Raw genomic sequence first — 15,264 nt, forward strand, 5'->3', positions numbered from 1 at the left:
AACTCAGGCGAGCCTTAGAGGAAGATCTTGTGAATTCAAAAGGTCTCCCAGACTTGGAGGTAAACACGCAGGTAGTGGTTCTTCTGGGGACAGATGCAGAAGGATGGGGACAGGGATGCGACAGCCTCCAACCATCCCAGCAAAGCTGCTGGAGGCACAAGGGGTTGAACTGGAGCACCTGGAGCTTGGCAGGGGATCAGGAACACGCTGACCAGGGCCTCGGAAGGTGTTGCCCTCTAACAAAGACATTTTATTTTATTTAAATCTAACTGATGGGAAGATTTCTCCTCTCTTCATTCCCCTTCTCCCAGCAGAAACATTTATTATGCTAAGTGAAACATATAACCACCCAGGACCATCGGCTGCAATATCTCATCATAAGCAGCTTTAGCGTTTGCTTGGATCAGCACCCTGGGACTGGAGAAGGTGTTTCACCCTTTTCTCTGCCCAATTACCAAGTGCTCCTCTCTTTCTCGCTCCTCTCGCCCCCAGCTCTGCCCCCGGCCCCTTTTTCAAGTTGCAATGCGTTAAAAGTATGAAGGGCGCTTATCTGATGCATGGGAGCGAGAGATTGCGAGAGCGAGCTGGCAAGCAGCCAGCAGCTAATAGCAGCATAAAAGCAATTTGATGGGGAAAAAAAAAATTAACATGCTAATTGTCAGGCTAGAGAGGGTACCGAGGTTCATATAGAAGGAGGGGGGGGAAGAAGAAAAAAAAAAAAAAAAAAAGGACATTTTCTGATTACTCTAGATTTTAACAATGAAGGTCTGAAGAAGAAAGAAAGGTTTTGAGGGAATTTTCTTCTTTTTGTCCCATTCTCTGCTACCCTCCCCCCCAGCTCAAAACCTCTAGCCAGAGCCTCAGGCACTCACGGGGATTTATCAGAAGATCTCTTCCCTTTTAGCATCGTGTCACTGCCAGATGCACCACGGGCTGCAGAGCCGGTCGGCACCACCACGCAGTTCTCCCCTTCCCACGGTAGCGAGTGATGCTGCGGTGCAGCTTCTGCTGGGGGGGGGGGGGAAAGTCATGTTTGACACAACCCTGCACAGTCCCACCTCACAGCTCAGCTGAGCCGAGGACACAGAGGAGGTTGCCAAAGAACTAACACCCCCTTACAGGGAGGCTTTTTTGGTGTTTCTTTTTTAAACAAAGGACAGTGGGTTGGTTTTTTTTTTCATTTATTTTTCTCAAAGCAATCAAAAAGAGTGCGTGGAAAGCTCAAGCAGAAAGCTCAGCCTCTTAACACCGGCTCCACAGCGCGCCTTTAACTGGGATTAAGAAAGTCAACTAACGCTTCACAGCACCGGGATTTCAAGAGCACGGAGCCTCCCGACGGCAAATCCAGCAAGATCTCGAAGCAGCAGCTGCTTCTCCCCACGGATGCCACTGAACCCCGAATTTGTGTGCATCCCACTTTGGAAAATCAGCTGGAAATCCGTCGTGCCTTCCCTTCGCGGACAGTGAGCGCTGCCAGCCAGAGCCTTGGGTCGTCTCTGCCCGGCTGCCGGCACCGGAGCTGGGTCAGGCAGAGTCTTTTCCCATACTGGTGGAACAGGGCTCCCAGCAGACTCCCGGAGCTCCCAGCCCATCCCAGCTGACCAGCAGATGATCCAGCGCATTTCCCCAAAAGAGGTGTGCTGGGGCAACAAGGGCCAAGACACGAGGTACCTGTATCATTTTTGATTAATATTTGTGGATTAATGCTGTAAATACGAGCCAAGAAGATTTAAGAGAAAGTCACTGAGCCATGCGAGTGAATTAATTTGCCTTTACACAAAATGCGGCTGGTTGTCAGCCTTTTACAAGCAGGAACGTTATTTCTTTCCTATGCCAAAGACTGACTGCGTTTGCTCTCCTGCTTTACTTCTGCCGTGGAGGAAATTTAAGCAAGAACATGTATAGCGAATTGCTAAATTCAACCGGTACCACTGAAGCTCACCTTATCATTCAGACCAACACGCCCTACCTGAGCGGCACACCGAGACCCGTGAGCTCCTCCGCTTTTTACATGTCGACAGCCAGGGTGTTAAAAGAAGGGGAAATAAATAAGCCAGACCTGGTGACTTACATCATTCTGTTTTTCTTTCTGCTCTTGACTGTGACGCTCATTGTGCTCTTCATAAACTGCCAGCTGAAAAATTCTTTTTTTGCTACTCTTCCTTATGACAGATCGCTCAGAGAAGCGAGGAGCCCGTGGAGGACACAAGCTGTCTGACACTAGAGAGCAACTTTGTCTTACGACAGTAGCAGGCACCAGAAACCCTGTGCAATAAGGCGTTATTGCCATGTGTCAGTGAATGGATGTGACCCTCTTTAGAGTAATAGCCTGCATCGCAGGAAAAGATTGCTGAAAAATACGCTGTACGCAAATAGGAATAGCTGTAAATAAAAAGCTCTGTTATGAACTGAAGAGAGAATGCTTTAGCAAATTTATACAGTTTTATGCAAAAAATTGCCCCATGATTCCAGATTAAGCTCTATATGTATGCAAATGTCATCATCCACCCATTCAGTGTCCATACAAGGATATTTGCATTAACAACAGTCTCTGATTTGGGCATCTGGTGGAGCTTGTTACCCGTGTTTATGAAACCATAGCATCAAATGTAAAAAACACAGTATATTTACCTAACAGCTCCACGCTGAGGATATGAGTTTACTTTTCAGACCCATTTCTCTCAACTGCTGATGAAACTGCGTGGTAATGCAGTGGGAGTCCTGCCAGGCAGGAGGAGAAAACGAAAATATGTTTATTTAGACTTTTGATTGTGATTCTGTTAAGGGTGTTTTTGATAGTTTCCTGCATCGTCAATCAGGTTTTAAGTTACCGGTTATGTGAAACACTATATACCTAAGGAATTTGTTTTCAACTTTCTTGAATTACAAAGGAAATTATTCACCACAGCATAAAACCAAAATAATCAGGATGGGGAGAAGGAAGGAGAGAAAATAAATATCATTAATAGAATGTAAACTAATGAAAGGGGAGAGCAGAGTGGTCCGAGTTCAGTACAAAAAGTAGGTAACTTCTGAAAGCCATAAACTACAGTTTTATAGGAACAGTTGCTTTAATGCACAGTATCCCCACTCCTTGCTCTTTATACAAATCTAGCACAATTAGAAGCATGCTTTGTCAATACGGCAACAGCTTGATTCAACACTGATCACCGGCAAAACCCACCACTTTCAATTCTTAGCTATCTGATTTTGTTCCAAAAGCTTCTGCTGAACCTTGTTAGCTGACATGCTATTTTATAGATGCCGATTTCTAGTAAACTTGCAGTTATAGCACAATTCCAGATCAAACTGCATGAACCCCAGAACAGTATTTGTGTTTCCCACAAACAGTGGGCAAAGGGCTTGCTTTTTTTTTTTGACCCCAGTGGCTCAGCTTACAACTGAATTTCAGCTATCCAGAAACAGAGTCCTAAACCCTATTTTAGCTCCAGTTTTTTGCTAGTGGATTATCTATCAGAAGAACGGGGTTCAAGTCGTGTCAGATGCTGTGCCCCTAAATCCGTTCTTAACATGCGGAGTACAGCAGAGGTGCTGTGTGTATGTATGTACCTAATTTATTTAATCCAAACAAGGAGATTTTACAATGCAACTACGCGCACATACAGGCTTGCACTTGAGCACACAGACAAAACGTGTATATACAAGGAGCCTGTTTGCAAGTTGTTTTTTTACACAGAAACTGCACAGTTGATAACACTTCCATGTCATTGTCTTGGTTACCATGTTTTATTATGCTCCAGTAAGTTGAACTACTATATAACAGGCTTAAATATTTTATTCCTCGATAGGTGGCCAATTTTCATCTCCTCTGAACCAAATTTAACTGGTGTAATTTCAAGTAATTACTCTAATGTAGAAAGCGAGATTAAATTCAAGTGTGTTTATCTCAGCCCTTTTTGAATAAATCAAGTTTTATCAAATCAGACATTTCTTATTTATTTTTAAGTAATGACAGCTTGTTTTCAGCTATCAGCCATGATGAGTTTGGTCTAAGAATTTCTGCTGGCAAAAGCCTCAGAACCCGATAAAGCACATGTTGCATTGCACCCTACTGTACTCTATTTAAATATTCAAGAACCTCAGAATAATCCTGTTTTTCTCCACAGCCTGATAGTTGGAGTAATAGCCCAGAAGAACCTGTCACGCTTAGAGTGCTAGCTGATTTACCGGGAAAGCTTTTACGCATGCCCTGCGTTGCTCTCATCAATACCCCGAATCATTTCTATTGCAGAAGAAAGTTCTATTAATGACATTTTAATCAATGTATGAAACATACGTATAAGAAAACATCTGGTATATTCTCTTTCACCAGGCCCAAAATTCAAGCTGACCATAAAATCCACTTCCCAACCACAGGCATGCCAGAGAGGGACCGACGGGCATTTACTCACTTGTTGTAACTGTTTATTAAGTGCATAACACACATGGGCTCCCAGATGCGTACTCCATCCCTTCCCCTCACCTTCTGCCATTCACACTCCTGCCCCTGACACAAATACACCATTCACTGTGTCTTTACAAGCAAAGCCCACTTTCTCAATGTGCCTTTCAAAAAAGCCTCTCGACACTCGCAGCCCTGCAGCAGCCTCCTGCCTGACGGCTTCTCTTCAAGGCAGACTGGAGGTCGATACGCTAAAACACGAAGGACGAGCGAAACACCAGAAATCTGGGACACGATGTTGTGAGAAGCAGGGTGGCCCCAGTTCAGAGAAGCTCTTAATTATATGCTTTGCTTTCGAAAGATGAGTAGTTCCCGTAACGCTTTGGAGAGCATCCGTATACTTAAAATACACGGCTATGTGCTCTGCTGAATCAGGACCTGCATGTTAAATAAGGTTTTAACTCTTCTTCCTCTGGGCCAGGGAAACAACTTATCCCTTCCATCTGGAAGCAGTGCGACCTTTCGCATCTGACGGCACCCTTCCGACAGGTCATTATTATTGTTATATTTCAGTCTGTTGGCTTTAATCTCTTAGTCCACGGACGGCTTTGAACCCAGCTGCCCGAGCCGCGGGGAGTTTGCCGCAGCGCTGGTACCGAGTAACCCGGCAGGTGCCACCAGTGCGATCCTCCTCGGCAAGAGCACCCCAAAACTGGGAGCTCACTCATCCCATTGCACTGCCTGAACACCGGGTTTGTTAACATTTCAGGCACCCAGCAGGACCCATCTTTCTTCTTGCATTTCCTACCTGTAGGTGGGCTGTGGTGGGCTTTTCTATGGGTATTCACCCTCCTGCATTTCCCCTTCCTCCAAGCAAAAACCAGGAGCTGAGCGTTTTCTACACACCATGCCACACGGCCATCACAACTGATGCCTGGAAAGGACTCACCTGTAGGACTGGCAAGTCTGTCAAACTAGACAGCAAGGCAAAAGGCAAAGAATAAACCCCAAAAGCTGAATATTTCATGTCTATTTGGGAGATCACAGTCTGGTAAATACACAGGTGCCGCACGGCAAAACGAAAAGCAAAACTGCATTGCATGATCACGTTCTCCAAACCCGTGTCAAACCACAAGAGCCACAGCAATTTGTAACTGCACTTGCTCTAACGAGTTTTCTTTTAGCAGCATCTTCAAAAGAAATGAAAAGCCCTTATCCAGGACACCACTTCAAAACAGGAATCACCAAGATGAAGACTCCTCGCAACTCAGCTTCAATTAAGAAAGAGAAAAGGGGACTTACATAAAGCCATTAGTGAGTACTAACAAGAGCCAGGGTTTAGTTACGTTCCTCCCGAGTTTTTTCTGTCCCTCCCTGAATGCTTCTCTGACCACAGTCCTTGTTCTCCTAAAACTTTTGAGAGCCAGGAGCTTTATCTACGTGGTATTCGGAATATTTGAAACACTGGCAGGTACATCAGACTGAGAAGATGAAAGGAAGACACAGTTGGATTGTGTTCACAGCACATTTGGCTTTAGGAGGTTGTTTCTTCCAAGCCTTAACTCACAAGACCCTGAGCAAATACAGAAACTACAGGTATAAGCAAAGAAGTTTGGGTTAAATCCATTAATCCATACAGAAAGTCTCCCAGGCAGCAAGTTACACACACTGCCACATCTCTGCAAGTTTTTTTTCCTCCCATCTCCCTCATTTTTGCCCTCCTGGCAATATCAAATTCCTCCCTGCGGGGCTGAGCATTTGCCCAGGCAGTGCCTATAGAACCACAGGTGAATCATCTTCACGCACACAACCTGTTCACTCCTGAACTTGCACTTCCAGGTTTAATATACTGTATTTGCCTCTAATTTCTTACAGGAAACTTAAGGAGAATTCCTGCTATAAAAATCTTTTAGAATGAGACTCTTCACCAGAGACCTACCTGAAATCTCAGAGATCACAGGGAAACTAGTCTCCATGTGGCTCTTGCAGAAAAGAGCCTATTTTGTCTAATTTGCGTTGTCTCTCAAATTCTAAAGTTGCAGTCACCCACACAGCTCAAAGCTTTCTCAAGAGGCTCATGAGTTTGCTGACAGCAGTTTCTACATCTAAGAGACTTCAGAAAATGAGATTTTGCAGGAGCGACTGGATTACACAGCACTTCTTATTTAGTCCTGGAAATAACCATGTTGTTTGCAATAGCAGATGTACCACTTCAAAAAGAGAATGGAAAAAAGGTATTTATAAAGAACAAAATAAAACTTGACTTAGAAGAAAAGAGCTGTTAATTTAAAAGGCTTTTTTTTTAAAAAAAAAAAGTCTTATGGAAAAAAGGAGGAGTCCTGCATGCTGCAGAAACACAGAACAGCTGGAACCCAACAGCTTCCACCCCCCAGAACCTCACCTCCTCACCTCGCATGTCCATGGGAGTAAACGAGTTTTACAGGGATTTGATAACTAAGTAGGCTTATTTCTGAACACAAGTTTGAATTTTATTTTTTTTTACAAGATTTAAGACAGAAAAAATTTGACTTTGCCTTAGTTGTCCTACATCACCTGTAGCAGGTGTGGGTGCCTAAAGCATTTCCACAACACTGTCGCCGTTTCTGCAACCACCACTCACACCGGAGCGGCTGAGTCTCTGGTAAGTCAGAGCAGCCCTTTGATGACAGCCAAAACCAACTCATACCTTGAGCAGGCGGCCGGTGGGCTCCCGTGACGTACAGCAACACAGCTGCCCGTGACCACCCTCTGGACATGTTCCCTTACTGCTTTCGTCCTGCTTCTCTTCCCTCCAGCGTTGCACCAGCAAGTACCGTTCAAACAGCAATGCAGAGAGTTAATCAATTAAATACAGAACTGATTGACATGGCATAAACCTACTTCGCAGCTACAGCTGGTTTGGCTTGTTAGCAGTTTCCCCAGTCACGTACACTTAAGGGAAACATTGCAGCTAGCAAAACAAAAACTTTGGATAAAAGAGAACTTAACAATATGCTTCTTTCATACAGTTTTCTATAGATCTGTGTCTTCATTTCATGCACTGAAGTGAATACTTTAGTGTTCTTCTAGAGCAGAGCTCCTTCAGCAGAGACATTCACACAGAACTGCTCGCTGCAGGACTGCCCAACAGCAACCGCTTCTTCTAGATCAGGTTCGACCATCGCACTCAGAAAACGGGACACTGTTGTGATGCTGGCGTCTTGCCATCCTTCGAAGAGCAAGCGATTACCAATCCAGCACAAACTTAAGGTTGTAGTGGAAAAAAAAAAAAAAGTCTTCCCTGGCAAGGTATCTCTGCTGCGATAGGTTGCCTGCCTCCAGATTCTTGGAATTAACTTTTAGACTGATTTTTCTGTTGTTTCAATGTTATATGTTGCCAGCAGCCGCAACAGTTTGCTTTTAACTGGACCCCCACATGCCCTACAACCACATTTACCAGACAATGACACTGCAGCCTCAGACTTACCTTTAGAAGCAGAGAACAGGATTAAGGGAATCCCTTGTGTTTGCACTCAACCAGAGCTAAAAAATGTTGCTTAAAGAAATACTTGTACAGCACACTTGAACACGTGGCCCTGTAAGGCAGTTAACAAGTACAATATATTTTAAAAGAATTTGATGCAAACTGCCTGGAAATTGTAAAACACTGAAGCACCCACCACACAGGTATTGTATATGTTTGTGCTCAGGCTAAGTTGTCTTATATTAAGGCTTGCTCCCTCTTTTTAATGTAAATGCACCCCGAGAACTCAATCAGCCAGAGGATCCTTATACAGAATCTTGAGGTCTAGTCTTTTGACTGTGCTGGACTTCAGAGACCTCTCAGGGTGGTTTTGGAGGAATATACTGCTAAATATCGAAACATATGGCAGAGAAAAAGCCAGACTGAGTGCTTTAATCTACCTGCAGCAAATGGCTAGCACATAATCCAGGCATGACACGGCATTTTCCCCAGCATGTCCAAAAACCTGGGCACACAGTCCCTTTCACCTGATTAGGGGACAACACGCATGGTAAGAGGTAAAAGGAACAGAGACTTCAAAGTTATGTTTCTTACAAGGCTAAAGGACCCTTCTTCCAACTTGCAGGAACTGGAAAGTCATGGAAAAGAACAACTAAACTGAACGTCTGAGAGAGGCAGCAAGACATTAGGACTCAAAGAGTATTGTCCTTTCAGTGGCTTTGGTGATGGTTTTATGCTGTGGGCATTAATAGGGTTGGTTTTTTTTCCCCTCAACGTTTTGTTTCTACCTTGACTTCTGCTGTTCCCACAGCACAATTCTCATACCTCCACTCTATAGCTTGCATAGGCTTCTTTTATCAGTCTAGGTAAGCTACTTTCTAGCATGCAGATTTCTTCTACTTTGCTATTAAATTTGTGAGTGGTTGGAGTGAGAATTCACCCTACAGACAACCATCTTTGCTGTGCCTGTATGATAAAAATACAGAGGATGACATTTCTTTACTTCAGAGTTTATACACAGATACCTAAACGAAGGGGAAAGATTACTTGTGTTGAATGGTACCAACCCAAAGTGCAAACTCTGGTTGACTACAAAATGCTAATCAGCATATGGTAATTCTGTCAATACCAATTGAGCATTAAGATGATGCAGCACCTAAAAACATTTACATTTAACTGAGTGGCTGGCAATTCACAGGTACTTTGGGACTTTTTACAAATGCCTCAGTGCACAGAGAAGCAGCTTGGTCTGCATCCTAAATCAGAAGACTAACAGTGCTTAAGATTTCAAGGGAAACTAGAGCCAGTATCACTACCGAGTGTAATCCAATGATTTCTTTTTTTTTTTTTTTTAGGCTAGGAGTGTCTGGAAAACACACATTCTAAGTCATATAGATCAAAATACTGAATTTGGCAAAATAAATGGGATCAGCATTTCCATGATACAAACTGCTTACTTCACAAAAGCTATTTGGAAAAGCCCGATTTAAAGCACTGACTTGACACTCCCATCACCAATGTCCTCTAACCAGAGAAACTATAGTAAAGGTAATTTCCCAAATTTCCCTAACTTCTACAAAACAGTTTTTCTAGATGAATAGGATTTCTTAGCAGGGTGCCAGAGAATGCACCGTCCTTGGCTACAACAGGGCAAGGAGCACTCCAGGACAAGAAAGGCAGATTTCTCTTGGCACACAATATAGGGCACACAACATTTAATTACTTTAAATGCCAGTGAGATATTCACTTTTTATGCAGCAGTGAACAGAAGGAGCCTCTGACTCATTTAACACACAATGCAGGTTGGAGTGGGGGTGGAAGAGGTGGGTATTGCCCAAAGCTTTTTTTCTTCTGAAAAGAAACCATAAATGAACAATTTCACAGGTTACATTGGCTGGCTACTCACAGAGATGTAATTATCAACTGCTACTATACCTCTAAATTCCCCAGAGAGAAAGACTAGCAAGATTAACAAAACCTCCTCAATTCTATAAAATAATGATTTAAAAGTTTTAATAACCAAGATTCTCTTTCATTTCTTTGTTTGTTTTTCACTTATGTAGAAAGCTATTAATACAAGTCCATATAAAGTTTCTGGAAAGTCAACAAGCCACTGCAACACTTTGAGATGGTACTTATAAATTAGACTGTATCATCTAGGTAATACTATCATAGTAAATCTTCTGGGAACTTTACAGGGCAACAATTGTTTTGGAAGCAAAGACATCAAAACAGTATCAGGAGATTAAAAAAAAATTACTGAGTGATTGGATCCTCCCTAGTATAGTGCAGTTGCACATTCAGAGGAAAAAAGTTATTATTACTGAGACAATGAGAGATCTACAAAGTGTTACTGCAAGGTGGCAGCCTGCTAGCCAAATTAAATCCCAAAGCAGGAAGCACAGACAAGATCAAGTAGTATCAACACTTTGTTTCAGTTTTATACTAAAGAAATAATTTGTCCTTTCTATAGTTCTTATGTGGATATCCCTGTGGAATTGGGATTCAGTATTTCTGTACTCATCCTGCAAAAAAAAGATTCAATTTGCGCACACTACCAATTACTATTTCAACTTCCCTTTCTGTAATATCTTGGTAAACAAGAGAAAAGTTTTCTTTCCCTCAATCTTAAAAAAATAAGGCTAATAGTAAAAGAACAGCTCACTAAATTCCTAAATTTGCTTTTTATTGGAACAGTACTTAGGTTTCAAGAGATATTCAAACAGCCTTCATTTCAATGAAAAGGCTATCGGTCATCAGTTTAAAGCTCTACACATTCAGACATGATGACAGTTGTTTAAAAATGTTATGGTCAGCCACAATAGTGAAAAAAAACCAAACAACCCAGCACCAACCCAAACACCCCAACTAGCCCCAACGCAATAATCAGAGTGTTGCTAAAGTCTTACAGAAATACATTTTTTGTACTACTTATTTAAATAGTTCTATAAATAACAAATTGACACCATTTTTGCTGGCTGCATTCTACAACAAGAAAAAAGAACTCTTAAATAACTTAATGAAATTATTTAGTCTCTGCTTCTGAGAGCACTGCAGCTTTTGTGTTACCAAAAAGCTATAGAAAAGTACTTTTCAAATTACAAAATCACATTTGTATGAGGAGGAATATGTACATGGCAAGGCATCAGTCAGCATTGAGTTACAAGAACTCATAAATCAACCCTTGTAAACAAATATTTGAGACGTACTGCGTTACAGATAAAGGAAATAAGAAAAATCTGTGGGTTTTTTTGTTTTGTTTATTGAAATATGAGCAGCAGTATGCAAAAAATATCTTTAAAAACATAACATAGCAAAACCTAATAATTTTAAAATTAACAAAATAAAAAGATGTTTAGAGTTAAATGAAAAAACTCATTGCTAGAACTGTGTTTCCTACAATGTAAACAAAAGCATAAAGGTTATGCTTGCAACAAACACAGAAGCAGGTTTATGGAGCAGCACAATAAAGCAACATTATGTTGTAATCTGATGGTTTGGTCTATTGATTTGAATTCAGAATGGGTTATCTTCCTAAACAGAAACCTCATAACTACCAAAACCAAAAAAAGTTAGTCACATGTTTGTGTTTTGAAGCAAAACATTTAGAAAATGTTTTGGTTTGTTTTTTTGTGTTTTTGTTGTGTGGTTTGTTTTTTTTCTAAAAACCATCACTAGCAACACTCTGGGCAACTAAAACAATACCCTGAAAAAAATTATTTCTTCAAACTAGGAAGAAAGCCTGATACATTTTAATGCTCTCTAGATTTACATTGCAAGAGTATCTGCCCAAGAATTGACAACTTTCACACTGTAATACCGGGGGGTGGGGGAGATAATCATAGCTTCAAGCAAAACCCAAAATAATTCCAGTATTTTAAACAATTCTATACCTAATCATAACACATGGGCTGTTTCATCATTCTTTTGACTAATGAGCTGTTCGGTTATATTTGTCTCTCATCGGTCAGTCATACTAGAGTTTTATTTTGGTCCTATAGATACTATAACCCAATGTAATCCCTTCATGTACGACTACTTCATGCCTAATGCAGTTAAATGAATGTAATACTTATGCAAGACACTGGATTGACTGCCAGCAAGACTGAAGTCCTCTAAGGAGGAATATCCAAGCTACTATCTTATCTTAGTGACTATAAAAGCAAACCCAGAAAGAATTTCAGTACATGCCTCTTCTAGGCTCTTTGCTGGTATTGCCAAAGCTGTTAGTTAATGCTGTGGTTGGTGCAATGTAGAAAGATGCCCAAAAAGAAGAGAATACTTACACTACAAAAGCCAAAACAGTTTTCACTGAAGAGTAACATTCAGTCTAAGCTGAGCTACACTGGAAAGGCTTCATCTTCCACTACTACACTACTGGCTGATTCAATTTCTCCATCCCTCCATCTAGATCAAGAAGTGACTTATACACAAGTATGCTGCCACAGCAGTAGCGCTCTCTGCTATTGCTATACTTAAGCCATCATTAGGGTCAAACAGTTCTCCATTCCATCCATCCTTGCACTGATACCTGAATTTTGTATCAGCAGCAGCACAGATGAACTAAACATGATTAGGAACACCATGAACCAGCAGCACACAAAATTTGCTAACTAGAAAGCTCTCAAAAAGTCCTACTTAAAAGGAACAGAAAAGTAGAACATAAGACAAATCTTACTGGGTCTGCTCCTGCAAGCTTACCCTGGCAAAATCAGCAGTCACAAGGATATCCCCAGCACTGCATATATTACAGTTCAAGAATATGTACACAAGCAGAAAAATGCCAGAGTACTCTACTACTTAATGACAGCATCAGAAGTGGGTTAACTGGATATTATTGCAGAAATTATGGTTCAGTGCACAGGTAGCCAATCTAACCACAATACTAGCACTAAGCACCAGCTCTGGCTCATGAACACCCACTTCAGCACCCATTCTTGAGTCATTTAGTTGGCCACATCTAAACATACAAGTGAACAGAGATGAAGCCAGGTGAAAAACATTTTGGATAAAGTAAAATCTTGTACCTACAACTGAGATCTTTCCTTAATCCAATGTGCCATGACATTTATTATAAAAGTTAGCCAAGAAAAAAAAAATCCTGTAGTGTCAAATATACATATTCAGCAACTCAACAAAAGTCAGGAGTGGGGAGAAGAAAATAGAAGCTTGATCCTGTGGCCAACTGACTTCGCATCTTATTTGATCAAAAGAACCATCTGTGGGTTGCAGTTCCAAAGAATGACAGAGAAGACCCCAAAGGTGAGTGGCAAATAATGTTATTCCCCTTCTCCTGAAGATGCACTTGTCTGTTTTTAAACACACTTGAGAAACTGCTTAAAAAAACCCGAAAACCAAAAAAAAAACCACCACCAAGTAATATAGAAATTCCTGTACAAGAGAACATTAGGGTTCTGCAGAAGTGTTACAGTTTATTCCTTTAAGGCATTTCATAAGAAACATTTTAATGACACGTAAACAATTTTATTCCTTTAAGATCATTTGTTACTTAGGTACCATATGATGCATGATTTCCACATTTGAGCAGAAACTGTCATTCAATAGAAGACACAAGAACTTGTGTAAGCAATCAATGTCTCAGGATTGCAGTAATTAACTGCAACACATCTTTTAGTAAGTATTTGCATTTTAGTTTTCAGCCTCTTCCCCAAACACTGAACCCTTTTCTGAAGAGGTCTTCAGGCAAGAGAAAGAGGAGGGCGAGAAGTTAAAAAAATACAATAGGTCTTTTTCTGCATGCAAAGAAATTTTGTATATAATTCACTTCTAATTCTCTTAGAATATTTCTTTCAGCCTCCTTCTTTATTATTTAAAGGGGAAAAATACGCATACGTTGAATAACTGATTCTTTTAGTGTTTAGTAAAGTGTTTAAATTCTCTACTGAGTAATACAACAGCACAGGCAACAGGATTCCTTACATGTGAGAGAAATTTCATCATCATATTAATGCAGTCCTTCAATCCCATAAAGCTGCCAACTACAGTTACGAGTCTTCTGATTGAACACCTGCCATCATGGACAGGATCAAGACCACTGTTTCATGTAGGCTACAAAGAAGTGATTACTTTTGGTCATTACCAACAGGTCTGTATTAAATTACATGATCTGGAAGTAAAAGCTTCTGCATTCAGTTACTAATTTGCTAAGCCACTCACAGTCTTCAAAGAGACTCAAACTCATACTGAAAGTGAATTAAATACAGTGTAATCACTAATACTGTATAATGTCTACTGAGAGGTTAAAAAGGCCTAATACAGATCAATTCCAGACAGGTAAAATAAACAGCTAGAACACCAAAAAGAAAACAAAAAACTTATTCCTTCCAAAAAGTAGTAAGCACTGCCATTTACAAATAGTAGTGTTTATGTTAAAATAGAGAAGGGTACCTAAAAAGAAATAGCCTTGGCAACCAAATCCAAATGGCATGACTGTAAATCAAAGCAAAACAAGAATTACTACTCCAGAAATGTGCAAGATGTTTACCTTGTATCAATTACTATTCAAAATGGTGGTTAAAAGAGATATTACAAAACTGAAGTGGGAAAAGGCTAAGAACTGCTATTCTGCATTAATATACAGTGTGTTTATGACAGCATTTTCCAATAGACAATACAAGTGTTTTTTTACACCACTCCAATATTTGTAAAAAGTATATTTCATGTGTACTCTTAAAAAAAAAAAATCACATTTTTCAATCTGAGGCAAATTAGCCATAATAAAGTCTAATTTTGCTTATGACAGATGTCAACCTTAGGATGTTAAACAACTATGCTAAAAATACAGCTTGCAAGCTGGAGCTGCACATGTTCAAACAGTTTCATAAACGTTAAAAAAAATCCCAAACTATGATATGTATTTATTTTCAGAAGTCAGTCTTCATAACTCTTGTCCCTACAGGACAAAAAGAATGACATTTTCCAGTTAAGACATATGCCTGTTTAAGTTCTAGGGGAAGGAGGGGAAAAGTGTTCTGAATTTTTCAATAGACTTTTTTTTCCCTCAGGGCTCAACTGTCACTTAAGCATCACGAGAACAAATTGAAATGTAAAACTGATTAGCTATACACAATGGAATTGGTCACAAAGGGATTAAAAAAAAAAAGTTAAACCGTAAGATCCATTCTCCATATAGCTCACAGTATCCACACTGGAAGTTTCTCTAGAATTAGAATAAGTTCACTAAAAATAAGGCTGAAGATAGACTTTCAGCACTATGAAACAGATGAGATGGGATTAAGAGGAGAACCCATTTGTGTAAGTACTTTATCCAGCCACTGGAGGGGCCCATGAAGATGAATTTCTATCCAGCATGGGGTGCTCGTGACATCTTGTCGGTGATATTCAGCTCCCCAGCCCTATAAAAATTAACAAAATGTCA

General features: G+C 40.6%; 2 protein-coding genes across 4 annotated transcripts in view; one reads left to right on the forward strand and one right to left on the reverse strand.

Annotated features, from left to right (window-relative positions):
- Positions 1–1,181: 1,181 nt before the first annotated feature.
- On the forward strand, positions 1,182–3,318 carry SMIM32 (small integral membrane protein 32). Its single transcript, XM_049829962.1, has one exon. The coding sequence runs from the start codon at positions 1,898–1,900 to the stop codon at positions 2,216–2,218; it is 321 nt and encodes a 106-aa protein (XP_049685919.1). The 5' UTR covers positions 1,182–1,897; the 3' UTR covers positions 2,219–3,318.
- Positions 3,319–11,107: 7,789 nt separating this feature from the next.
- Positions 11,108–15,264, reverse strand: part of SMAD5 (SMAD family member 5) — a 30,444-nt gene continuing 26,287 nt past the window's right edge. For all 3 annotated transcript variants that reach the window (XM_049829948.1, XM_049829947.1, XM_049829946.1), the window contains exon 7: positions 11,108–15,241. In XM_049829948.1, coding sequence (XP_049685905.1) covers positions 15,098–15,241 — 144 coding nt within the window. In that variant the 3' untranslated portion in view covers positions 11,108–15,097. The remainder of the gene's footprint in view (positions 15,242–15,264) is intronic.

Source organism: Accipiter gentilis, chromosome 26 (assembly GCF_929443795.1).
Source record: "Accipiter gentilis chromosome 26, bAccGen1.1, whole genome shotgun sequence".
NCBI lineage: Eukaryota > Metazoa > Chordata > Aves > Accipitriformes > Accipitridae > Astur > Astur gentilis.

Coding starts and splice junctions, on each gene's coding strand:
- SMIM32 (XM_049829962.1), top strand. CDS start 1,898: ATGTATAGCGAATTGCTAAATTCAACCGGTACCACTGAAGCTCACCTT.